Source organism: Setaria viridis, chromosome 7 (assembly GCF_005286985.2).
Source record: "Setaria viridis chromosome 7, Setaria_viridis_v4.0, whole genome shotgun sequence".
Taxonomy (NCBI): Eukaryota; Viridiplantae; Streptophyta; class Magnoliopsida; order Poales; family Poaceae; genus Setaria; species Setaria viridis.
In genome coordinates this window covers 26,833,899-26,860,977 of record NC_048269.2, presented here as the reverse complement: position 1 = coordinate 26,860,977, position 27,079 = coordinate 26,833,899, and the positions used below count along the sequence as shown (strand labels likewise).

General features: G+C 50.1%; 3 protein-coding genes and 1 long non-coding RNA gene across 4 annotated transcripts; 2 read left to right on the top strand and 2 right to left on the bottom strand.

Moving 5' to 3' along the window:
* Positions 1-4,910: 4,910 nt before the first annotated feature.
* LOC117865528 (protein IQ-DOMAIN 22) lies at positions 4,911-7,489 on the top strand. Its single transcript, XM_034749753.2, has 4 exons — positions 4,911-5,493; positions 6,074-6,250; positions 6,324-6,392; positions 6,472-7,489. Exons 1-4 carry the CDS (start codon positions 5,092-5,094, stop codon positions 7,219-7,221), a joined length of 1,398 nt encoding a protein of 465 aa, XP_034605644.1. The 5' UTR covers positions 4,911-5,091; the 3' UTR covers positions 7,222-7,489.
* Positions 7,490-12,822: 5,333 nt separating this feature from the next.
* LOC117865147 (uncharacterized) lies at positions 12,823-13,627 on the bottom strand. Its single transcript, XR_004642461.2, has 2 exons — positions 13,018-13,627; positions 12,823-12,931 (listed from the first exon to the last, which is right to left on the bottom strand). It is a non-coding gene; the product is annotated as an uncharacterized lncRNA (long non-coding RNA).
* Positions 13,628-19,148: 5,521 nt separating this feature from the next.
* Positions 19,149-23,544, top strand: LOC117864455 (probable pectin methyltransferase QUA3). Its single transcript, XM_034748568.2, has 7 exons — positions 19,149-19,656; positions 20,463-20,666; positions 20,745-20,955; positions 21,049-21,310; positions 21,411-21,782; positions 22,236-22,331; positions 23,036-23,544. Exons 1-7 carry the CDS (start codon positions 19,291-19,293, stop codon positions 23,256-23,258), a joined length of 1,734 nt encoding a protein of 577 aa, XP_034604459.1. The 5' UTR covers positions 19,149-19,290; the 3' UTR covers positions 23,259-23,544.
* A 191-nt stretch (positions 23,545-23,735) lies between these two features.
* On the bottom strand, positions 23,736-25,640 carry LOC117864456 (RHOMBOID-like protein 2). The gene is made up of 5 exons (XM_034748569.2): positions 25,139-25,640; positions 24,884-25,047; positions 24,595-24,758; positions 24,238-24,479; positions 23,736-24,153 (listed from the first exon to the last, which is right to left on the bottom strand). Exons 1-5 carry the CDS (start codon positions 25,486-25,488, stop codon positions 24,042-24,044), a joined length of 1,032 nt encoding a protein of 343 aa, XP_034604460.1. The 5' UTR covers positions 25,489-25,640; the 3' UTR covers positions 23,736-24,041.
* Positions 25,641-27,079: the final 1,439 nt, after the last annotated feature.

Genomic DNA, 27,079 nt, shown 5'->3' with positions numbered 1-27,079 from the left:
ACTGCATTGTCAGATTCAGTGAAACCTGGAACTAAAACTGACACTACACCGGTTTTATTCCTTCAAGAATTGTACCAAGTTTTTTTTTCATAGACCAACAATCTGACCGTAGCAATTTCATCCATTTCAGTGATCGTAACTTCGTAAGGCGATGTCCATTCACAAGTCACAATACATCCCACCATTTCTGATGCCAGCGAACTGAAATAGAGCCCGACCAATATCAACAGGAGTAGCTTCATCCAACCAATTGCTAATTCAATATAGGGGGAGCACTATTTCCCACCTTTTAAAGTTTCTGACGATCCAACATTTGAGAAGATTTTAAAAGACAAATTTCTGATTGGGGGAAAGAAATCCAATTCACGTTCGATTTACCAGTGTATGAACGCGTAAAAATGCCCAAAAGGAAACCGTGATTCATGGAGGCAGGGAATTTATCTTCTGGGCATTGTACAAAATTTCATGTCCTAGTATCATATGTGCATGCAGAAATGAAAAGTATAAATTGGCATTGGCAGGTTGTGCTTTGCAGATGCAAATTTGTTCATGCCTCTCTCTTGCTTGATGTCATTTTTATGCCACCGACAATTTCTTTCCTGCAGAATTTGATCTCGTTATCCAGCAGGTCGTCTCAAGCGTCTGATTTACTCGTCTGACGTGACTGTCTAGCGCGTCAGTGTGTATCTCGAGGCCTCTCTGAATTTGCTGTTGGTATCACTGTCATTCCGTGATCTTGCAATCTACCTTCATGCTTGTGGTTGTGGACATTGAGACGCCGATGTGTCATAGGCTCATAGCATGGTATCACTGCCACTATCAGCATGCTACCTCGTGTAGAACTTCTGAGCACAGGAGGCGCTCAGACTTTATTTGTTAAGATTGTTCGTGTGTGCTGAGTTGCTGACCCAGTTAGAACCGAGTGCCTGAACTTACCTCATGGTCGATTTTACCAAAAAGGAGTTGTTCTTTTGGGGAAGCAAGGCCATGGCGCCATGCTATGCTGTTTGCCTGTTTGACAAAGGCACATAGCCCACAAGCCCTTACATCCTGAAACATGATGGACTGAAATCGAATCAGACCACGAAACGCCCTCTTATATCCTCATAACCCGCAGTGATGGGCCCAATCAACATCAGGGGACTGCAATGTTACAGCACAGCGCGGCGGATTTGGGGCGTGCGCGACGGCGACGGGCAGGTGGGGGTGTGGATGGTACTATGGTAGAGTCCATGAGGTGGTTGGGACTTGGGAGTTTGGGAGGATACGGGTGACGCGACCACCATCCACGGCTCAAGTTTTGTCGCCGGCAGAGACAGCCGGCTCGCTGACGGCGATCACGCCCAGATTGCCTGAGCTCCGTGGGCTGGGCACCACGTCCCCTTGCTGCTTTGTGCTTTTGGCGTCGGCACAAGCACAACCACACTACCAGTCAGGGTCAGATGAGATGAGGCCCAGTCCGTCAGCAAGCCAAAATCCCAGACCGAGTTGTTGTAAGTTTGTAACACGACTGTTTTTGAGTCTACAGGGTCGTCAGCCTTTCTTTCTCGAGCCACCGAACTTCGGGTTCGAGGTCAGCCGGGGATAGCTCCCGCCGCTGCCGCCTGTATTTCTTTCCACCTTTACCGCAGGACATGATGGCGTGGCGGCGGCATCTCCTTTTCTTTTCAGATGAAAGGGGTTCTACACTTTCTATATATTGAGCCGGGATAAAAGTACACCCTGCGAAGAAAGACATCAGAATACAAGAGCACACTCGCACTCAGCAACGTAGTTCTGAAGATTTTTTTTATTAACAGAAGTACTGTAGTTCTGAAGAGTAGCCGAGCAGGCTTTGCTTGGCTTACTCAAAAGTCAGAACTATTATCCAAATTAATAGACAAAGTAGTAGTTGATTAGCACTATGTTATCTTATGCTCTGGCTGTGGTACCACTCGACCGTCTGTACGCAAGGATCAGGCAATGGCCAGGGACCAAACGAAGTGGCGCTCATGGTCTGCGCCAACAGAACACCCGCAGTGCTGCTACTCATTAGCGCTCGAATTGGCTTAGATTTGGCTGTCGCTTGCGCCAGCGGCAACAGCTTTTGGAAATACCGAGGCCGCCGCCGCGGCCAACGAGGATCGCTCAAACTGTCAAACAGGCCATCTGGAATGATGGCTCCCGCCTTTCGTGACGGAAACTAATCCATCGTAAGCAGCAAAGCCAAACCTTTAATCGTACCCCTCGTCGTCTGCCACGAATCACGATCATTGCGTCGCGTACTACAAGTTTGGTAGCAAACAGGTCAAGGACGACCCGCACGGCCACTATCGAAGTTAGAGATCATGGTGGTCAACCAGGTTCCCCTTTTACCCTTTATCGACGACTTTATTTAAAAAAATATTACTAAAGTGCACCCTCTTTTTTTTCCCCCTTGAAATTGAAGGCGTATTGGGCCTCGCAGGATGCAGCCCATCTAAACCATCGACTGGGCTGCCGGCCGGGCAGAGACCCCAACAACAGGAAGGCCCAGACAGATATGTGACGCCATCTCAGCAAGCAACGGGAATCCATCCAAGCAAGGACCCACATGCCAGCGGAGGCAACGCAAGCAGGAATCCGGCAGTCCGTCCACGTGACCGTCCTCTCCTCGTCCTCGCCCTGGCGCGCAGCGGCTCTGCACTGCCTTTCGCGCGCTCACGCCACCCTCCCCATGTCAGGCTACAACGAACCGATAGCCCTGCCTGCCCTGCCCCTGCGCCTGCGCGGGTAGGCTCGTGCTGTTTCCGGGGCCAAAGCCTGGCACAGGCCCCGTCACGTCCCGGCGCCCCAGCCAGCGGGTACGAGCGGCCGAGCCCTCACGTCGTCAGCGTCGCTACAGCAACCTCAACCTTGCATGCCAGCGCAGGATGCCAGCGGAGGACGAGGGCGAGAGCACCAACCAGAGGAGTAGAGGACGGCCCCGCCCTGGCTCTGGCTGGGAGGATGGTTCCGGGGGGACGCGTGGCGCGGCGACGGGGGGGGGGAGCGGCGGATCCGACGGGCGTGCGCTGTTCGCGCCACGGGAGGGATAAAAGACGACGCGGGAGGGGAAGGGACGAAAGGCATCACGGAGGCGGCGAATTTCACTGTTGCTGCTGTGGTCTTTCCGCTGTCACTGTGGGCCGTCGAGGAAATGTCTGACCGGGGGAGATCTGAGTAGTTCGAGGGAACGAACGGTGGAGCAGGACGAGGATCTTCTGAGGCCATGGGACACAGGAGACAGTGCGTGCTTGGTTTTTTGCAAGTCTCTGTATTGCCTTTTGGAACTCGGCCATGAACCAACAGTATTATTGCTTAGGCAATGTTTGACGAAGGAGTGCAATAATTTTAGTCAAGATCTAAACATGCTCTCGGTTTTTCAGTGGTGGGATGACTAAAATTGTTCAAGAGAGAAATGAATAAGTATAGAGAACATCATTGTCTTACTTGTTAAGGAAATTTATCGATAACCACATCATCATAGGTACCGGTGGATGGCTAAGAACTCAAATTGCAATATTACAATTTTCAAAATTAGTCAAAATTTGAATTTTTTATGGTTATTGCATCCGTAAAATATAGGGTCATTGCATCTTTGATGCAACCAACCAAACATTATACTTTTTAGGATGAGGCATCCACTCATTGTGCTTCCGCTTATCCAAATATACGATGCAACTCTACAAAATTACATTCAAGCAATCAAACACATGCATCCATAGCGAATCCACCAGTACATGACGAGACATGATGACTACCGTACCCGTCCATCCAAAACCACCTGATTTCAAGGCAACATTGGATGTGATTATATGAAATACGATGCTGCCTCGCCACGCAATTGAAAGATGAACAAGCTAAGGCATTCCTCTACAGGTTGAAACACTTCCTCGCCCTGGGTCATTCATGTTCTGCTACCCAGTAGACCACACCTCCTAAGATGATTCTTTCACTGATGCGGGTAGCAATGATCGTTAGCTAAGTGATAATCCAATGAGGAGCGACCAGTGGTAGCCGTGTGATAGGAATATAGCATGCAAGAAAGCTTTGAACAAGTTAATTTTGGAGGAAGTAGACGTGGTTGGCTAATGGACAGATTTCTCTGTAACAAACGACAAAATAATAGATAGAAACAAGTGGCTTTATTGCCTATTTCTATATATATTTGAATTGATGCACCCTATTTGATTTTGTATGTAATTAAGAGTTCGAACTTGAAGAGGTACTTTATTTTATTTTTTTTCATATGTCACTTCCTCGTAGTTGTAACGTTTGCCGGCACTTGCAGATCCAAGCCACCAAGATCATAACTCCATAACAAATGTATCAGTCAAACCGTTGTCCATATCTATCCAATTGTTGTTTAACGCTTCCACAACCAAAGTGGGATGGTCCCCGGACCTCCTTTAAGCTGACACTAACCTGTAGAAGAAGCAATCGCTAGCGAAAATAGCCTATTATTAAGTGTGAAAAATCAATAGACTTATAACGCTAAAACGTGTTATCATATGAGTAGAAAAGTTCTTTAAAGATAAAGATTTTCTACTTATGTGAACTAGATTTTCTCATGTAAAAAATTTGTGTGACTTTCATTTCCCGCTTATTCTCGGAGCCCTGAATTTGGCAGTTAATTAGTACATCTCAAGTACCGGAAAACCACAATTTCTAGCAGCGTTTGACCAAGTAGTCAGCCCGTCAAACACCGTGCCGGCCATGCCACCGGCGGAGCAGAGGATCAACACCAACAATTTTCCATATGCCACCCTCCAAATAGTCTAAATTCAATAGCTCTACACGCATTAAAAACGCTCCAACAGTTTAGCACTATCGCCCCGGAATAGGATAAACTATTCGCACAGAGGGGCCCTACCGTCTGCGCTTCCTCTATAAGACTAGACCTTCTAATCCTCCACTAGACCATTCCTTTCTCTCCTGCTGCCTTTTGCTCTTCTCGGTGTAAGCGTGTGCGCGTTTTCACTGTTTTGTTTCATCTCCCGCTCTTTCTTTCCCCCCACTACTCCGGCCAAGTGCTGGAACGGGGAAGCCTCATGCGGCCGACGCCTGCCGGGGAGCGGTAGATCGGCGGAAATGGGCTGGGCGCCCAGGTGGCTGCGCGGGCTGCTCGGCGGCGGCAGGAAGGCCGCCGAGACGAAGCCCGTGAAGGAAAAGAGGCGCTGGGGGTTCGGGAAGTCCTTCAGGGAAAAGGCGCCGGCGCCGGTGGCGGCGCGGCCTCCGACGCCTCCGGTGCAGCCCTCGGCGACGCCTCGCCGGGGCTACGCTGCGGCAACGGATGAGGCGGACGACGAGCAGAGCAAGCGCGCCATCGCGGTGGCCGCGGCGACGGCGGCGGTGGCAGAGGCCGCCGTCGCCGCGGCGCAGGCGGCCGCCGCCGTGGTTCGGCTGACGAGCAGCGGGCGGTGCGCGCCGGCCGCCGGCAAGCGGGAGGAGTGGGCGGCAGTTCGGATCCAGGCCGCTTTCCGTGGCTACCTGGTTAGCTTCTTACGCTCTTTTCACTCTTCAGTTACTAAATCTTTTGTGAAAATTCCAAAAAAAACACAGGTCACCTCTTTAAGCTTCATACCAAGAATACAGACTGTAAAGCGGTAGGGGAAACATTTTTGTTCCAAAAAATCACCCCCTTTGCTTGATGGGGGTAGAAATTTCCGTCTTCCTGTGTAACGTACAAGTTGCTGCGGTAACCCCATCCTCTCCAGCTGGGAGAAGCCACGTTGAGTCTCTGGTATCTGTGGTCTGCCATCGTCTTTACTGCCTCTTGTCTAGTCTCTAGGCTCCGTTTCTGCAAGCAACGCATGGGCGCATCCGCGCATGGCCATGGCCGCTTTATTCCCTTTCCCTCACAAGAAATTGGATGGCCTTTCTTGCCGTTTGCGCCTAGTTTACTGCGTTACTGTTCTTGGAAGGTGCTAGGCGCTGTAGTCGTAGTAATGCGGTGGTGGTTGGCATGCCAAGTTGCCCGACCCTGGTTTACACTGCGGATGTGTGAGATGCCCATGGCCATGGGACCATTACTGATTAATCCCTCTGCTCCTGCTTGTTGTTCCGTGCGAAGGCGAGGCGGGCACTGAAGGCGCTGCGCGGGCTGGTGAAGCTGCAGGCGCTGGTCCGGGGCAACATCGTGCGGCGGCAGGCGGCGGAGACGCTGCGGTGCATGCACGCGCTCGTCCGCGTCCAGGCGCGTGCCCGCGCCTGCCGCGCAATTCGCTCGCAGCAGGCCCCTGCTCATCCGGTGAGTGGTTCTTTCGCTTGTTAGCCAGACGCGTTTCGGGCGCGTTCTTACGCCTCATGGATGTGCATTGCAGGATCCGCCGACGCCGGAGAAGTACGATCATGCTGGTGCCCCCAGGCACGGCCGTTCTGGTTCTCTAAAGGTGAATGTTTGATTCCTCTATTCATCGTTTCCTATGTGCATTGTGATGACCGTGACAAATCGTGAGGTGATTTGTGCAGGGGAGTTCATCGAAGACACCGGGCAGTGAGAGGCTGGGCAGGGAGAGGTCGGAATCTTGCGGGAGGAACTGGCTGGACCGGTGGGTGGAGGAGAGGTTCATGGACGACGAGAAGAACGCAAAGATTCTCGAGGTGGACAACGGCAAGCCAGGGCGGCACGCTTCCAAGAGGCGCGGCGGCGGCGGCGGCGGCGGCAACCATCACCATTCACCGTGCTCGACGATGACGTCTGACCAGAACAGCCGGAGCTACGCGACCATGCCGGAGTCGCCGTCCAAGGACTCCACGACGGCGCAGCAGTCCGTGCCGAGCCCGCCGTCGGTGAGCATGGGCGAGGCCCTGAGCCCGCTGCGCCTGCCCGTGGACATTGCCGAGCTCTGCGACAGCCCGCAGTTCTTCTCGGCGACGTCGCGGCCGGGGAGCTCGCGGCGGGGCCCGTTCACGCCGACCAAGAGCGAGTGCTCCCGCAGCCTCTTCGGGGGCTACTCCGACTACCCCAACTACATGGCCAACACCGAGTCGTTCCGCGCCAAGGCGCGCTCCCAGAGCGCGCCCAAGCAGAGGCCGCAATACGAGAAGTCCAGCTCCCTCCGCAAGGCGTCGGCGGCGAACGCCTTCGCGACGGGGCCGTACGTGCCGACGGCGGCCGCAGCGCAGAGGTCGGCGGCCTCGCTGCACGCCAAGTTCACCAACAAGGCGTACCCGGGCTCCGGCAGGTTGGATCGACTCGGCATGCCCGTGAAGTACTGATCGTCTCATCTGATCCTACCAAAGTTGCTTCAGGATAGAGTGGTGTTGCTCCTTGATCGATCAGTGTCTGAAAGTAGGGACGATGAAGTGAATCTAGTAGTGGTCGTTAGGTGCTATTACCGTCAACAGTTTTCCGTTTCTTGCTTGAGTAGCCAAGTGTAAGTTGGTACTAGCTGCCTGTAATACTATGTGTGGTTTAACTGTTTAACTGCTAACAACTCCCGTCTGCCTTTCCGTTATATACAGCATGTGCTGTCAATCTGGTTAATCTTGTGAAGGAATTGTATGAGCTGCAGTGCTGGCCCAATGTTGATCACACACACATACTGTTACTGATGAGATTTTAGCTTCACTCTGTTCTCCATTTCCAATCTCTGCTTATAGAAGTACCCCTTAGGTAACCAGCATGATAAGATTCTTTTGCCACTATCAGTAGTACCACATTGCATTAGAAAAGAGGCTTATTGAGCGAAAAGCGTCTCTAGTTACTTTGTCCATTGGTGGACCGTGGACCCGTTCGTGTGTTTGTCCCGGCCGGTCTGTCTCGGGCCTATCTGGTGAGCTGTGACTTGTTTTAAATGGCACTAGCTGTCCCGTCCGGTAGCCATTGGAGCCACTTGCCGAGCTCGCTCCGCAATCAGTTTCGCCTTTGGCTCGTACTAACCACCGCCGTGAAACAATGGCGGGCACCGAGAGGAAGACACCAGCATGGGGTTAGGCTCACGTACTCCTGGAGTAGTATTTCTTTTTCTACCGCCCTGAAAAGAGGAGCTTAACTGAGCTAAGCAACCTTCCCCCTCATCGCTAACCGCGACCCGGCGTGCAGAGGACGCAAGTACGCCACGACCCCGCCAGGTTCCCGAAGAACGAACGGTATGGAAGTGGCACAAAAACGTCGCTCCTCCTGCCGTCTCGACGCTCGAAACCTTTGCGCGTGTTTTCGGAGGCGGGCAGCAGAGGGTTTTGTGCTTGGGGTCTGTGTGTGTGTGTGTGAGGGAGGAGAACCAGGGCCCGGGGGGTGTCGGTGTGGAGGTGCGGCAGCTGTGAGTGCCGGTGCGGCGACGCCAACGCTGGGTCGCTGGCTGCTGTGCTCTGCCGGCAGCTGCACTGAGCTTTCCGAGGCCACCATCAGCTTATTTTTAGCACTCGCCCGCCGTGCCGATGGGGAACGGCCGGCACCGCGGAATTTTCCATCCGTGTGCTTCCAGCTCCCACCGCCTTCTTTCGCCCGTAAACTAGTATTGTCAGGGGCCCTCGCCTTCCTGCTTTCGGCTCGTGTGATTATTGGTTGAATCATTTATGATTTATTTCAGAAAGATTACTTGTTGAATCACAAATGGAGGCCAGACATGGAGGACGGATCTAGCCGGGCGAATTTCTAATCCCGTGCCCAAAGATTCGGCCATTCGACATGGTAGTATCTGCTAGTATATTCTCTTAGCTGGCCGTTTTGTTTTTAAGCGGCGACATCTTTCGTTCCAAAAAAGAACAAAAACTCGCCAAATTTTAAATTAGAGGTGTATTATAGCTACACTATAAAGCAAGCAGTATTTGTCTCTATCAACCCCGGCCCATTGCCTAGCGGAAATGGGAGATTGGGATCGCAGGGAATTCAAAGCTGTCTCGGAATGTTGTCAATGCGCATTCCGTACCAGCTTTGATGCTGATCCAGGGAGTTGGGGATTAATGTGACTTCACATGAAAACCCAAAGGAGGCTTTGACCGAGGAATGATCTGAAGCACCAGGTAGATTGGTCATTAGTATCGGTGAACTTGCCCGCCTCTGCCTTCTCCGAAAAGTTAGCAGGCTGCATTTAAAGTTTGTTGCAGGAGGTAATGGGGGAGTTCAGAGAACCGTACCGCAGTACCAAACAAAACAACAAAACACAGAGCTATGAAGAGGCTAGAGGCTCTTGTGGTGCCCCTTTGCCTGTTCATGGCCAGGCATTCTCGTCCTGGAAGGGTTGGTGGGTGGTCACACGAGCTACAACATTTTCGGTGCAACCTTGTACAGCAATCTAGCTACAACACTTTCCTACACATCTACAGCTTGGTCGTACCACACCAGATGGTGCCTTGCTGGAAAATGACACTGGCATGGCCATGCTCTATAGTCCATCTCTATGGATGTTACTCCAGATTTTCTGGTAGCCTCATGCAGGAGAAACCCTGTGCGCTGTGCCTGATTTGAAGCTGGATTTGGTGCCTGTTTGGCTGTACCAATAATCTAACCGGAGCACCCTTGGGCAACAGTCCTCTCTGCCTACTGCCTTTGGTAGAGAATGGAAGAGCACAGAGAGGGGTGGCTGTTAGCAGCGGATGGGGGACCGAGGACGAAAGCCTGGCAATGCATGGCACGACGCAAGTGCGCCATACTCTCTGCTCGTCGTACTGCATGATGAAGCCGCGGCGAAAGCTACGTGGCTCCAACCATCGCCTTCCATTGACGTTTTAGGCCTTGCGATGACGGCAAAGACTATTAGTGGTTGATGGATGACCCGTTCCCTCTCCGTCCACCGTTCCCGGCCGGTCCAACTATTTTGTTGTTTTGACCCCTCAAGAATCAGTATATCGAATCGCAATGATGGTGCGATCCGTCGGCTCTGCTGGTCATCGTGCTGGTCTGATCAACTGTTTTGTTCCTGTGGTGTCGCCTTTTGCAGCCGAGAATTTGTATGGATAAACGTCCCACTTCTTGCCCCTAAAAGTGGCACTTTTTAGCTAGTGCAAAAAACGTCCCATGGAGTACAATGCATATAATTATCTTGTTTGAATTTGAAGGGAATGCTCTCAACTATTTTTGTGGAATGCACAAAACGTCGAAGCAAATCCGTTGGCTGTGCTCGTGGGCAACATTCCACGTTGCCTCGAGGAAACAAAGCAAATCGCATGTCAGAACCCGATCGGCAGCAGGGAACTGGTACTGTATGACCTCATGTCGCACGCGCCACATTTATTAACCTACCGCCGGTGCCCGGTGGGATCCCCGTCGCGGCGGGCAACCGCGGAACACGTAGACCGGGGAACAGCAGCGTCGCGTCAGACACGAGCACGGGTGCCCGCAGCGACGGAGCCAGCGTGCCGTTGCACCCGGGCATGCGACCAAGATCGCGGCCCCCGTGAGCACATGGGCTGCACCCCCGGGCCCGGGCCCGGGCCCTGCCGCCACGCGCTGAAACCAACCGCCGCAACGCGAACGCAGCTCGGTGTGTACGCATATGCTGCAGCGGCGGAGGGCGCCGATCGGCGATCGCGGTCTCATCGGGCCGACGAATCTTTTTGCCCGACCGGCGGACCAGCAGCAGCGTTCGCGCGGCGCTGCGACGCAAGCTTCCACGCCGGCTAGGCGACGAGCCGGCCCTGCGCGCGGCCACGCTGCACCGCCGCGCCGTCGTCTCCTTGCGCGCGCAGCCAGCAACCAACCGGTTTGCAGTTTGCTTCGACGGGCATCACGCTGTGCCGTCGCGTGCAGGTGCACAGGGCTGGCCTGAGCCGGGGGCAGCATGTGGTTGCGCAGACTTGCAGAGGAGCGGAGTCGTAAAAAAGCCCCGAAATGCTCTGTTTGGCAAGGTGGAGCTGCTGCTTGTCGCAGGCCAGAGGCCAAGGACGAGCGGCTGCTGCCTCAGTGCCTCTGAGACGCACTCTCTTTCCATCCCTGATCCCTGCGCGTCATGCACCTCGTTGCATGTGTCTGTCAGTGTGCTACTGTGCTGCTAGTACGCCTAGGACAGGAGTGGGGCCGTGCCTCCTTCTTTTTTCTCTGGGTTTGTTCGGTTTTGAGTGCCGGTCTTGAGAAGGGGCGCCGCTAGCCCGCCACGGCGCTACCTTCCCTGTGGTTCTCCGTGCTCTTGATTTCAGTTCATTCATTATCTCTGTTTAATTTTACGGAATAATCTCTTACAAGGAAATACTAGCTTTGTTTAATTAGAGTCGGCACACGGGTGAATGATCCAAACCGCAATACGTGGTAGTAGCTCGCCTCTCTTTTGTCTCGTTGCCGCGGCGGCTGCTTGTACTGCGATACTAATGCGTCTGGATACTACCTGGCGGCCCGTAAATAAGCTCGCACGGCAGGTAGGCTTCGAGCTATTCAACCCGGCGCAAGTACGATGTGTTACCGACGCAGCACAGCACAGGAGTCGGAGCCCGTGACACCGCCTGGCCCGCAACGTCCATCCTGGATCGCTGGCGGGGGAACGGTACGAGCCTCCAGGGCTAGGCGGAGCGAGTCATCGCCCCGGCCGAGGCCGACGGCCGTGCGGCATCGTTGGTTCGTGCAACGCGCCGGGCCGGCCGCCCGCACAAGCGAAGAGGCGGGCACCGGAGGCCGAGATGAAGGACGACGGAAGGGGTCCTCTTTCTTGCGTCCTGCCCCGCGGAGAGCGCGGCACGTAGGCGGGCGAGCAGCTACGTACGCCTGCGCGCCGTCCTCCTCCTCCTCCTCTACATGTGGGGGCGTTTGACTGGAGAGGGCACCCTTAAAAGCCTATGCATCTACCTCTGCCCGCACGGCCACGGGTCACCGGCTATTGCACACATGCCCGAACGGCGTCATGTACAATACAAATCCCAGGTAGTCCTGTGCTCCTGTGCTGGGCATCTTGATGGGACGGAACGACGTATCGCGCGCGCGAGAGAGAGGCAATGCCGCAGTGGCTCGTCCGGCGTGGGTGAAACCAAAGATTCTGCAGCTAGCTAGTGATTGATGAGATCTGCCAGCCACGGGAGTGAGCTAGAGGTGAACAATGGGATTTCTCTCGGTCTCTAGGGCATTGCATTCGTACGGAGTATCACGCTAGGTCCAGCCGTGTCAGAGTCAAACTGCATGGTCTCGACTCGGTCAAACGTCAATGCGATGGGTCTCTGTTCGCGTTGAGGCGGCTGTGCGTCCGTCAAGTTAACAGTGAACCTTGATGATCTTGTAGACTTTTGCAACACTATGCACACAGCACACTGTATGCCTCCTCAACCTTGATGATCTTGTAGTCAACTTGCTAGCTCGTAGATCTAGGGTCTGTTCGCTTCAGCTTATAAGCCGGCTGAAAAGCTGAAACGACTGATTTGTTGTGAGAGGAAAATACTGTTTGGTGGCTGATAAACCAGCTGAATAAGCTGAAGCGAACAGACCGCTACATGGCACATCTTCAGTGGTCCGACTCGAAGCACGCGTAGGTACCACTAATATTTTTCTCCTTCGCCGTCATCCCCACGCTCGACCTTGCTCGAGCTCGTCGCCCTGCCAAAGCTCGCCGCCCGCAGCTTTGGGTCGTTGCTACCGCTCGTCCTGCTCGCGCTCGCCGCGCGCGCATCGCTGTGGGCAAGCAACGCACTGCAGCTGTGCGCTCGCATGCGCTCCGGCCGCTCTCGTACGCAGCTCGCCGCCGTTCGCCCACAGGGTGCCATTTGCCGCAACCAACCGCGCTCGCCGGTCACTCCGCGCGCGTCTTGCCATGGTAGAGGACGAGCAGCTGCTTACGAGCTGGAGATGCAACAATGAGCGTGGTCATGTTCTTGTCCTACTGACAGAACGAATCGAATTGAATAGGACTGCAAATCCTTGGCCGGCAATGCGTCCATTGCAAGACGATGAAAGCTCGACAATTTCTGAAATGTAGCAGACACTTATTCACAAACAAATGTCCCCCAACAAGCGAAACAAGCTTCATCAAAGCACGGCCACCGTGAAGAGCCATTGCTGCGCTCATCAGATCTGGGATGGAGATAACAAAAAAATGGAGTTCTTAATCCATGAGAATGTTGCGACATTTGGATCAGACGCTGCGAGAGGAGATTTACTCATCCATCCATGGTACGAGAGGAGGGGAGGGATTGGATCGTCGCAGTTCTTGCCGCTGCGACGAGGGAAGAACGCCTCCGCTGCCTTCCTCATCGGCGACGCGAGCTCAGCCTTCTTCTCCGGCACCGCGAGATCTCCTCGGCGCCTCGAGCCCGGCCTCCCTCTCTAGCAGCGGTGCGAGCCCGGTCCCCCTCTCCGACGGCGCGAGTGCAGCCTCCCTCCCTCCCCTCCGGGCTCCGGCGGCAGCGTTCTTCTCGAATGGAGAGAGAACCAGAGAAGCGGTGTGGGCGGCATGGTGGGACCCGGTACTCCTCGGTGCCCGTGAATAATGATCTCACGCTAGCGTCAAGTTTTTCGCTGTTTCTCTCTCCGCCAGGAGAATCCTACGTGGCTAGAGCTAGCTGAGATGTCTCCGTTGGAGGAGGCCTTATCGTATCACTCTGCCGCCGGTGCCTTCCAGCACATGCAGATCCAAGCTTTCTCGTCTTCCGGCAAAAGATTCAAGAACAGTAGTTTTGGCAATGTGATGCACGCCAGTGACTTTGTTTTCCCTACCGGCTACAGAAGCAGGCGATACTACTGCTGCAAGCCTGCAACTGCAACTGGGCAGCGGAGAGGTGACCCTTGCTTGCTCCTCGTAGTTAACAAAGGGCACGGCCGGGGCCGGCGGGCAGGCCGCGGCTTCAACAGTTTCACATCAGTTCACGTGGGACCGTAACCGAAAAAGGGCCACGGATTCACACTTGATTCTTGAACCCGGTGGCCAGCCGGCCATGGTGGGGGGAGCAGGCTACCGTGCATTTGATTTTTTTTTTTATCACAACGCCATTAAATTATTCCGGGACCGCACGTTTCACGGCATGTTGTTCCGAGGACGGAGAGAACCTTTTCCACGGGACGAACATGCTCGATGCATTATCCAGGACGGGCAGCGGTACCGGCACTTCGCTCACGCGTGTCTCCTGCAGTCAACAAACTGACACACAGGTGTGAATGTACTACCAGTAGTTTGTCAGATGTCGGGTGCACATTAGGGGGTGTTTGGATACACCCCCATAAATTTTAGTACCCGTCACGTCGGATGTTTGGATACTAATTAGGAGTATTAAATATAGTTTAATTACAAAACTAATTACACAGATGGAGTCTAATTCGCGAGACGAATCTATTAAGCCTAATTAGTCCATGATTTGACAATGTGGTGCTACAGTAACCATTTGCTAATGATGGATTAATTAGGCTTAATAGATTCGTCTCGCGAATTAGTATAGGGGTTCTGCAGTTAGTTTTATAATTAGCTCATGTTTAGTCCTCCTAATTAGCATCCGAACATCCGATGTGACCCCTCCTAAAGTCAACTGAAAAGTCACGATATTCTCTTGCCGGCAGGTCGGGCCCTGGTTGACCGATGTTTACTGGTCAGCACCGTGGGATTTCGTTTTTCATCCACTCTATGAGGTTTGAAACAAACTAGTAACTATTTTAAAAATAAACTTACTTGTCATAAACGTCGCATTTTGAGAATCACCTCCAGCGACATCGGAGGAGCGATAGGGACCTCCGGACCCGAACAAAATTGCTCGCATCGCATGCTCCTGCTCTTTTTCAAAAAAAAAAAAAGCTCGCTTGCTCGACAAGACAGGCCTTGCTGGATGGATGGGCTGAAAATAGATAGTGGAAGTGAGCCCAGGGGCCGGATTGAAATGGCAGCGTGTATGGGCCCTGGGCAACATTTTTCGTAGTTGACATTTTATCAACAAAATGTGTCACCACAATTTTGCTGCTTATAAGGATTTTTTATATCATTTTTAAGACGAAAACAAACTGTCCCCAACTCAAGTTTAGCTAGCTAAAATTTAGCTAAATGATGGTTAAGTTTTAGCTAAGAATGTTTGCTAAATGATAGTTGAAGAGTTATTGTCTATCCTACCTCTCTCTCCCACTTTAGAAACATTTTTCTGAGGAAGATGGAGGGACAATTAGCCAGCTAATTTTCAGCTGGGTCCTGTTTGAACCTATAGCAGCTAAAGATTTAGCACGTATGAAAATCAGCTGGTTGTTTAATTATGCCAATCTTATGGATTAAGAAAAAAAGCACTGCTAGTGCCCGGATGTCCAATGGGAATTTTCCCATCAGACGCTTCGTTGCAACATCAAAATAAAACATCTGCAATATCGAAAATCTATAGTTACAACATTCAAAAATATGTGAAAAAATAAATATCTCGTTCGACTCTGGGATAGAAATTCTCGCTGCAACATGAATACTATCTTTCATACAACATTTACTGTGAAACATGCAGAAACAATAATTGCAACATCGATATTTAACTATTGCAACATGCGTCGAACAGTCCGGTTTTTTTAGATTTTGAATGTAAATTCCCTAGCATTACCGGTAAAAAAAAAAGACGACACCCATTTCCTAGTCACCTACTACTCACCTGGCGACTGGAACAGAGATGACACCTATTTCCTACCCCTTGTTTACTTCACCCCCAACTCCCAACTTTAACACTATATAAAAAGAAGATTCCTCATCACATCAAACTTACGGTACATGCATGGAGTACTAAATATAGATGAAATTAAAAACTAATTGTACAGTTTTGTTGTACTTTGCGAGATGAATCTTTTGAGCCTAATTAGTCAATATTTGGATAATAATTCACAAATACAAACGAAACGCTACAGTGTGCTACAGTGCTGTAACAGTAATTTGGCACCTCCCAATTTTGCCAACTACTCATCTTTAAGTGACGAAACCTGCGGACATGCTCTGGCAAGAGATTGAGCCACGTCGCCTACGTTTCTTGGGCATTGGATCTTGATCGGACGTTCAAGCGCAGGGACAAGAGCTAACATAGCTAGAGTCTTCGGGGGCGTTTTCTTCCCGTGTCTTATTTTTAGCACGTGTCACATCGAATGTTTAGATACTAATTAGGAGTAGTAAACGTAGACTATTTACAAAACCAATTACATAAGTGGAATCTAAACGGCGAGTCGAATCTATTAAGCCTAATTAAGCCTAATTAATCCATCATTAGCAAATATTTACTGTAGCAACACATTGTCAAATCATGGACTAATTAGGCTTAATAGATTCGTCTCGCCGTTTAGATTCGTCTTATATAATGGGTTTTGTAAATAATCTACGTTTAATACTTCTAATTAGTATCTAAACATTCGATGTGACGGGTGCTAAAGTTTAGCAAGTGGAAGAAAACAGGCCCTGAAAGTCCATACTCCAGACCATGAGGAAACGCCGCCCCTCCTCCCTTCATGTGGCACGCCGTGCCGCCTGCCCAACCGCCCGCGCCTTCCTCTGCCCGCTACGCCGCCCGTGCCTCCCGCCGCCTCCCGCGCCGCAAGACGCCCCCGTGTTGCCAACCTGCCTCGTGGCCCTCGGCTCGATTTTTACCGACGGAGATCCGACGCATCTCTTGCTTACCCGCGACCTCCCCTGTAACGGTTAACGAGCCACTCGGCTGCCTAAGCGATTCTTCCCTTCGCGCGCCGAGGGCCTCAGGGCGCTTCTCGGGAAGGGGTCGAGCTGCCGGCGTCGCGCCCTTGGTGCAGCCCACACTGCAAGGTCACCACGAGGGCGCCGAGCGATTCGCCACCGAGGCGCGGCAAGCTGCGTTGCGCCTAACGGGAAATGCATCACTCACTGCCCGTCGCTCACGAAGGAGCCGCGGTGTCCGCGCCGGCCCCGCGCAAGGCTCGCACGATGCGCAGCTCAGCTCCCCAACACCAATGTGGGAGTGGAACCTCTCGCGCCGGCCAGCACCCCTACAGCCGGAGATGCACGATGCAGGCGGCAGGTCCTCACTGAATAGCATCCAGGAGAGCGACTAGCACGTGTAGAGCTCATTTAGATTGAAAATGTGACTCTGATTCAAGGGAGCATGATGCAGCAGCTTTGTGGAATTACAGATATAATTAACATTTGTCCTGATGGATATTTTCCTCAGATATGCATGGTTGTTTAATTTGCAAGCCCAGCTGCTCTAAAATTCTTTTGAAATGCACAAAGCCGCTGGCTGTTGCTATGAGAATGAAATCAGTAGGATTGTATATTACCTGATTGCAGCATCCAAGATATCCCTAACGTCTATGGGAGAGCAATGTTTATAAGCATTTTAGTAATTGTGTTTTGCTTTTACGGTTATTCCCTAATGCAATTCGATCTGTCATCTCTGAAGTTGCAACGAATGTTAGATCCTCTCTGTTAATTTGATCTGATTGTTGCCGTCTGTAGTCCTGCTTCTTCCAGTTCCATAACGTATGCTTTGACCTATATTTATACAGGTTTAACCTACAGCTGCAGTAATGAGACAAACTGATGTAGTATTTAGATATGAAGTTTCCTCAACAAAATCTTGTGTCAAGGACTAACTTTTGCTTAGCTAAGTACCAGAACGGTTAGAATATTTTGTTTCTCATGAGCTGGTGCTGGACACTGGCTTCCATCATTCCATGGATTTTCCCATCTATGGAACGAATTATCTTAGCTCTAACATTGTCTTTTCAAAAGAAAAATATCTAAAAGATGATCTGCTTATTATGCAGTCGCTGCGTTGCTAAACAACTAAGCCAACTCTAAATAACACTTCTGTATTCCCTCCATCTATTTTTATAACGTATCGTATGATTTAGCACGATCTTCCAAATAACACTTTGATCATTCATTTATCTTATGCTATATTATTTATGGTTATAACTTATAATCATTGTGAACTATATTTGATTACGAATCCAAACACATAAAGTTCACATTATAAAAATAAAAAAAATTAATAGTCAAATTATTAGTTAGAGATCGTAAATTTTGAATCTTGATATTCGTGTGCACCTTATAAATAAAACGGAGGGAGCAGCGAAGCACAATATACGATATAGGCTGTGGACTATGGGGATGTTTGGTAGCACTCCACCTCACAAAAACCAGCTTCACTCCACCAACTCCACACTTTCCCAGCTCCACTCCACCAACTCCAGAAAAACATGGAGCTGTTGTACGTGTTTGGCAGATTGCAGTGCTCCAACTCTAGAAATATGAGGATTTGGTGGGAATGTTCTATTTTTCCCATGGTAGATGGCTGTTTGTGTTTTAAGCGTTATGGAGAGTTTTTATTTAGTTTTTTTGCCACTGCTACGTACTTCAGGGGGGAAAAAATAAAAACTAGCTCAACAATGAGCATTGCAAGATATAAAATGAGATGTTCCATCCAATAATATTTCGCCTGAATGCTTGAATCTATTTTGAGCTCTCCTATTAGACTTATTTCTAGCACATGTGCACAGTATCACGGCCACACCTGCTCCTGAACCCACCCAAAAAGCCTCGGCCGGCGGCGCCCAGGTCGCTAAGGCCGCCCGGGCCTTCTTCTTGCGCGCCATAGCCATCCTTAACCCCGCCCAAAGAGCCACGGCTGGCGGCGCCCAGGCTGCCATGGCCCAGCGCGCCAAGGGCACCAGGTGCTTCTTCTTACGCGCCAAGGTCAAGGACGCCACAGCCAGCCGTTGGCGTCGGCGGATTGAATGGACTCCGACCACCTGTAGATGAGCGCGAGTTGTCTCTGGGCGGCATGGGCGGACGCTAAAAACAAGCCGGTTGGAGGAGCCGAGGAAGAAATCGCCGGATTGGGTGGAGGAAGGTCGCCATCACCATCCATTTTCGCCGGGGACTCGGCCGACGGCGCCCAATCCGACCAGCGGTGCCACTAGGGTTCGTGGGAGGTGGGGGAAGGAGCGAAGGGATGAGGGGGGTGGGGGGCGACGGGATTCCTCCTGACATTTTTTCCTTTTGTCAATCCAACCGATACGTTTGTGTAATGAGTGATAATGGTGGTAAATACCTACCAACTCCACGAGGAGGTTTGAAACTGGAGTTTTTGAGTACCCTTTGAGGTAATCCATAAAAAATGTGGATATGACCCCTTAGCTCCACTTTTTTTTAGAGTTGGAATTAGTGAAGCTAGACGTGTTTGACTGCGAGTTTTTTTTAGAGTCGGTGGAGTGGAGCTAATTTTCGAGGAGCAAACACCCCCTCTACACGATAGGCCGTGAGCCCTAAGCCTCTGCACATAGGTGGCCTGGTCCGCGCAAACGCCGCACCTGGTTTTTCTAGTATTCCCGACCGTCATACCGCGGAAGCACCGAAATCCAACAAGCAAAGCACAAAAAAACACACGGAAATCAAAACCCTGATGGCCTGAGTCCTGATCCGATCGAGCTCGCACACTCGCCACCGCCTCCCACTCCCCCCCATGGGGCTTCTCAGCTCGCTGCCGCCGCACCGCCGGGGCGGCGGATGGCAGTGGTCCTTCCTCGACGTCGTCTGGGCGGTCTTCCTCCTCGCCGTGGTCGTTTTCCTCGCGCTCGTCTTCACGCCGCGCCGCGGGGACCCGCTCTCCGTCGCCCGCCCCGGCGGCGCCGCGGCGGTGCCGCCGTGCGCCGCCGCGGAGGTGGACCTCCTCCCCTGCGAGGACCCGCGCCGCAGCTCCCGCCTCAGCCGCGAGATGAACTACTACCGCGAGCGCCACTGCCCCGCGCGAGGAGAGGCGCCTGCCTGCCTCGTCCCGCCGCCGAGCGGCTACCGCGTCCCCGTGCCCTGGCCCGAGAGCCTCCACAAGGTGCATGCCGTCGGCAATGGCCTTTCGACACTCAGAAGTCAGAACTTGTCGCTTGTTAATTACAGCACTTTTTTCAGCATCGGTCAGTGGTGTGTGCGAGTTCTAATGCTGCCTTGAAACTTGGTTTGATCTGATATATCTGGTGCCGAATGGCGATCTGGGTTCGAGTTGCGTACATTGTAGCGCCTGATCCGTTTTCTGAAGCTTAGATTGGCTTGGTTTCGTGCTTGTAGCTTTGTGCTATGTATGACTTGCTCGTGGCTTCTGCATCTGGAGGTGCAGACGTGCAGTAAATGCTCATGGTTTACTGATTCAAATCATGTGACAAATGGATTTCCTACTATGCACTTAAAAACTGTGAGTCCTGGATACTGTTGAGAGTGATAGATTGGCTAAGGATTTGCTTGCTGGTAGTTGTGTCTATCTACTTGTCTATATATTATTTTTTGGGCTAGGACTTAGGAGTGGAAACATGTGCGCTTAGTTACTTTACAGTTTCTGTAGGAAGTAGTATAAGATTAAGCAAGTGATCAGACATTCGATGGTAGTGTATCGCTCAATTTGGGGCTAGCAAAACAGAAGAGTTCAAAACTTAGGCATGTTGAATTGTTAATTTTGTATATGACCTTAAACAAGAGGCATAAAATCGGTTTGGAATTTTAAATTTCAGTTATAATTGAGTGGGACTATAAAATCGGTTTCAAAGTTTTCATTTAATGTTTTATCATTGGAATATAGGGATGTAGATTAGCTTTCCATTTATTTTATTGATATTTATTGTCCATAGTCATTTTTCCTCCTTTCAGATCTGGCATGACAACATGCCTTATGGTAAGATTGCTGAAAGAAAAGGTCATCAAGGGTGGATGAAGCATGAAGGTTCACACTTTATTTTTCCTGGTGGTGGGACTATGTTCCCTGATGGAGCTGAACAATACATTGAAAAGCTTAGCCAGTATGTTCCGCTGAAAACTGGTGTCCTCAGGACAGGTCTTGATATGGGATGTGGGGTAATATTTTAATCCATACTTGGGGGGTTCTAGTTTTTTTTTAAAAAAAATTGGATATAATGATCTTTTTCTCTGAAGGTTGCCAGCTTTGGAGGGTTTTTGCTTAAGGAGAATATCATGACACTTTCATTTGCACCAAGAGATTCACATAAATCTCAAATACAATTTGCTTTGGAGAGGGGAATTCCAGCATTTCTTTTGATGTTGGGCACACGTCGTCTTCCATTTCCAGCACAGTCCTTTGATTTTGTCCATTGCTCCCGGTGTTTGATACCTTTTACCGCCTATAGTAAGTAATTTCCTCCTGCATTCTGTAATCCATAAGCTTCATGGATATGTACACGCACTTTTCGACCAGCTTCTGACTTGTACACACTGGCAGATGGATCTTATTTGATTGAAGTTGACCGTCTACTTAGACCAGGGGGTTACCTAATCATATCAGGTCCCCCTGTGAAATGGAAGAAGCAGGAGAAGGAATGGGATGAACTTCAAGTAATGGCAGGAGCTTTGTGCTACAAATTGATCACGGTAGATGGTAATACTGCCATTTGGAAGAAACCTGCTGAGGCTTCATGCCTTCCTAACCAAAATGAATTTGGTCTTGATCTGTGTAGTACTGATGATGATCCAGACGAAGCATGGTAATTCCTTTTCCTGTGCCTACAAACTATATTTATATCTTGAGGTTGAGGGTACCAAAAAGCCTGCTGTATATTTTTCATAATACAAGTTCTCATGTAGGTACTTCAAGTTGAAGAAATGTGTTAGTAAAGTTTCTATGGTGGAAGAAATAGCTATAGGTTCCATTCAAAGGTGGCCAGATAGGCTGTCTAAACCTTCTGCTAGGGCATCACTTATCAACAATGGAGCAAACTTGTTTGGAGTAGATAGTCAGAAGTGGGTGAGGAGAGTATCATATTATAAGAAATCACTTGGTGTCAAGCTTGGGACCACACACATACGCAATGTCATGGATATGAATGCATTCTTAGGAGGATTCGCAGCTGCTATAGTGTCTGATCCTGTATGGGTTATGAATGTTGTTCCTGCTCGGAAACCATTGACACTTGGAGTTATCTATGATAGGGGTCTTATTGGGGTTTATCACGACTGGTATGAATCTAACTTTCTACTAATGCCAATGCCTCATTTAACTATAAGTTCTCTCTTTTCTGCATTTTGTTGGACTTATCTTATTGGTAATTAACATACTATGTTGTTACTCCACATCTCTTTGCTATAGCTCTTCTGCAAAGTTTAGCTTGAATTTACTGGTGTATCTGACAAAATAGCATTTATCCACTAATCAAAACAGAAGCTACATTTTTAATAGTCTATGGATATTTGCCTCTTTCAATAGATCTGAGAGACACTAATATAGCTTTTATACCTGTACTTTCTACAAGGTCTGGTCACTTCACAATTAGTTAGATATCCAGTTGACTTATTTGATCAACTATCAAATGCTCCTTCATAAATGGACCACTTGTCATTTTATGTTGATGAAATATTCATGTAATAAACTGACTGTCCTGAATTGTGCTGATTATATGTTTTTGGTCTCAGGTGTGAACCATTCTCAACATATCCTCGAACTTATGATCTCATTCATGCTGATGCAATCGACTCCTTGATAAGCGATCCAATTTCAGGCACTAGCAGGTACACCATCCATATACCTGTAGTTATGGTGCCAATGTTCTATAATCCTTATATTGTGCTTGTTTCCTTTATTTTTCCCTTTACTACAGTAGTCCATTCTCCAAATACTTTGGCATGATTTCACTGTATTAATGTGATATGGGGGGAAAAAATCTCATACTCCATCTCTTGTACTGCTAAATAAGTTAAAACGAAGGCTATTGGATGTGAATCTCGCCAAATATAAATTAGTAACAATCTCTAGTTCTTTACAAACCTCTTAAGATTTGTTTTCTGTTTAGTTTTTTAAGTCCTAGTCCTTATCTTTTATTTGTTTGCAATGGCTTGTGCAGCATGTGCTCCAGCTGCCAAATTTTAGGTCCAGTCAGTCCACTCATTTATTGTTTTCAATGGTCAGTAGTGCAATGTGTCTTCCATCTTCAGAACTTACAGAACTGGAGTTTGGGTAGGCAGCCTAAACCGTGGTTGAACTTGAATTATTTTTTAAAATCTAATTATGGTTGACTTAAGTGAACAATTAAAGCACACAGAACTGAAGTACTTTGGAAGTTGTTCCTGTACCATTGTATTGGCCTTTAGCAGCTCGTTAACCTCAGTCTTGCTAGAATTCAAGCAAATATATTATGCATGATTGTTACCATAGTCGTGCCTTTATGTGATTAATCTTACAAAGGGCTCCCTGCGACTCTATTTCTTTTTTTCAGATGCGATCTGTTTGATGTCATGTTGGAGATGGACCGCATACTGCGCCCAGAAGGAATTGCTGTTATACGGGGCTCCCCAGATCTAATAGCCAAGGCAGCACAGGTTGCTCAGTCAATTCGGTGGAATGCCCAGGTACGTGACAGTGAGCCAGAATCAGGTAATACTGAGAAAATACTTGTGGCTACGAAAACATTTTGGAAGCTACCACTAACATCACAATAGGGTAACTCCATTCATGTATGAACCCCTTTTCTCTTGCACTCCCTTAATTTTGTGTTTTTGGGGGGGGTTGGGCTGGAGGGATATAACAATATCAGGCTAACGGGGACTGCTGGAATAGTTTAATCAAGGTGGTCATTCTTTTCTTAATTCTTTTGTTTGTTCCATAGTGAAAAGTTAGGTGTGGTGTAATTCTCTTTGTGGCTCCGTCCCCTTTCCCATCTGACAGGAAAATACTGATTGATGTTGTTATAGCATATTTACAATTTTTTAAGTGATTGGTTTGTTCCGTCGGTGGTAAGGCACTCAATGATCAGAAGACCTACCAATCTAGCTGTACAAGAGATTGCTTCAATCCTGACACGATTTGCGCCAACTGTGTGTGTTTCATGCGCTTACATAAAAACTGACCCGTTCAGCAACGTGAAAGAATTGATTCAGCTACCAGATTTGGTCTATTATTAGTCTCGACTATGCAAATGGAACAGAACACACGAAGAATCAATGAATAAACGCATCAAACAGAGCATAGGCAGAGTGATTTACAGGGTTCTTAACATATACGAGAAAACGTTACCGATCAACTCCTCATGTGCAAAGAATGAAAGGGACTTGAAATTCTATACAAGGCAGCGTTTTAAAACGAAACTTGAAAGCAATATATTGACAATGTCATGGAAGGTGAGGGACATGTATCTATCTTGACATTGTTTCCAATGGTGGGGGCGCATGTTCTCACTTCTGCAAGACGCAAGCACGCTAACGCGTCACTAATCTCCGTTCAGCTCAATTGTCACACTTCCAGCTTGACGTCGGCACGCAGGTGAGGAAGTGGCACCAGCGGCAGTGGTCGTTGCCGTTCTCTCCCCTGAACACCATCACCAATCCAACAGCAAACCTGATGCAAATGCATAACCAAATGTTAGGATCGACATACTCTGGTTGAGAGCTTTCAGTCTGTATGACCACGAATTATGCTTACCCTGCAGCCAACAAGACCAGTGCAAGAAGCAGGAGGATGATCTGATACGCCTTGTACTTGGATTTGGACTTGGAGCCGAAGGGCTGCTCCAGCCACCCGAACTGGGGCTGGATCAGCAGCACGAACCCGAGGAGGAAGCCGGTGGCGAACCCGCCGATGTGCGCGAAGTTGTCGACGTGGGGGAGTATGCCCAGCGCCAGGTTGATGGCGGCGATGATGATCAGGTTCAGCATGGCTGCAAACTGGGGCGAATTCAACAGATTTAAGGTCAGATGCCAGCACGCCTGCGAGGTGATGCTCCTTGACTAGATAAGCTTTGATAACTGAATGAATGGCAAAGATGGGGGAGGCGCGTACTCTGTTGGTGTAGATGGTCCAGTTGGTGATGAGCTCCGACAGCATCGCTCCAAGGAGGCCGAAGAGCGCGCCGGAGGCGCCGACGGAGACGCCCTTCCTGATGAAGAGCACTGAGAGCACGCTCCCGCCGAAGCCCGAGACGAGGTACACCAGCCCGACCTTCCCTGCGAGATGGCGGCGGCAACAAATGCCGGTCAGAAACCGCGTGTCCACGCGCGTTGCAGAGGAGGAAGGAACCCTGCTGTTCCTGACAGAGACATAGCCGTCAGGCACGTGTTTGGGGACTTACAGAATCCGAACTGCTGCTCGAGGCGGACGCCGATGAAGATGAGGCTGATCATGTTGGCGAGCAGGTGGATGAGGCCGGCGTGCAGCCAGGTGCAGGACTCCAGCCGCCACGCCTGGTTCCCGCGCACCACCTTGTACCAGTCGAGGGCGCCGTACTTCTGCAGCCTGCGGCGAGATGCGTTGGGCGATTAGAAACCAAGAGTCCAGAGGAGAAGAGAGGTCGGGATTGATCTCGCGGGAGACCGCGGCTGCTTACGTGGCGGCGGAGGGGCCGAGGAGGGGGTTCTCCTTGAGCGGCTGGAAGGAGAAGCGGCGGAGGAAGCCCCGGCCGACGCAGTCGCCGCCGCCGCGCGGGCAGTTGTTGTAGAACATGACCACGACGAACATGGCCACGTTGGCGATCACCACCAGGGGCACCAGCCACGCCCAGTGGTGCCGCTCGTGCGCCGCCGCGTTGTCGTAGTAGAACGGCGACGGCGGCATGTACGGCGCGCTGCCGTTGCCGTTGCCGGCCGTCATGTTGTACCGCCCGGGGGGTGGCTTGATCCCCGTCGTCGCCGGCGCCGCCCGCGCCGGGCCGCCGGCCTCCACGTCGGCGTTCGACATCGTCTGGCCACTAGACCAACGGACGCGCTTCTGGTTCTGGGCTGGTCTCCCTCCTCCTCGGCGTCAGCTGAATGGTTCGTTCGGCTCTCGGGGTGGAGAAGAAGAAGAAGGGGGTGGACGCGGAGATGACGACCGGAGACTCGGCGTCGGAGGAGGTTTTAACCGGTTGGCTTTAACGTGTTTCTTGTTTGGTTTTTTCTCTTGAAAACAATATAATCTCTTCTCGTTCAAATTAAGCGGGCAGCGAACCAACTAACGACCGAGGTGATTTTTAGGCTCCTATAAGATTTTATAACCACTGAATCTGCAACCAACGTACAGGATTTAATTTAGTGCAACTGGGAAAGCATCTCAGCATTTCAGTTTTAATCTTTCATCCTAATATTTTTGGGTGTTTAATTTTGCGGCATTGCATATATCAGTTGATATCAATCATGGTTGTTGGAGAGACTAGGAGTTGCGGGGGCATTTTCTTTCTGAGGAGCTTTGTGGGTAAGAGGAGTTGAGTTGATGACGCAATTAGAAGTTGACCCGTCGGTTCAGTTTGATGGTACAGTATGCTGTATATTTTTTTGACCAGCCTAAATAAACTTTAGCTTAAACAAAGGGTAAAGTACTGTTAACATACAGGTCAACTCTAACCTGAGGCTTGCCAACTGCAATTCCTTCTTATTACAGATCTCCAGATCATGCTCCCTGCTACGGTCTTCAATATTCCATTCCCATGCCTGTACTTGATCTTTTTCCTAGCTTGGATATGCGCCTAGGCCTAGGGTTGGTTAACTCTCGGCAGTTTAGCTAGCTCAGTGGAACGAACCGTAGTTTTCATCCACATCACGTCTGTGCCTCTGTGCTATCTTTGCTAGGATGCTTCCCTGGCACATCGTTACGGTTGAAAGCTCTTGCTGATGGCGAATAACCTGAGGGGCGCGTCGGCTCAAACATTGCCATTTCCGCTAACCATCCCACGCGTTCCTGCAAAAGCACTCCATTTTCCTTGCCTCTGAACCACATTTTGCCGTCTTTCCCCTTCAGTTTTGGGTGAGGCCAAGCTTTCCGAACCACACTATCCGATGCTGATGCCGGATGGACGCCCTCGAAGCTGGGCCATCATCTGCAACCTCCTCAACTGGACATGGTGCAAGAAACAGACAGTCTGTACCTTGCCGATTTTCGAAAGATAGAAGCGATCACCTTCGTCTCAAAGGCTCCTTTTGCTTGTGCGGTCCTGGCATTTCTTTTGCCGTTTCAGCCAGACGTTCTTTATTTGATCGCACCATGCTATTGCTGGCGCTGGACGGTGCATTAGTGCCTGCCACAGTTGGCTCCACAGGAATCCCTGCTTTGCGTAATGGGATCCCACTCAAACCGTATATAAATAAAATAGATAAATAAAGATAAATGTCACGGTACCTGCGGCCTGTACCCAGGTCTAAGTTGTAAACAAGGGTCGCAGTCTTTTCAAAAAAATTAAAAGCATGGGTCATCAGGGAATGAAAGCTGGGTATTCGAATCGATAACCCTTCTAGCGCTGAACTGGAGGCATTTCATTTGATTTTCTCACGATTTCCATGGAAAACGTGGACTGGGC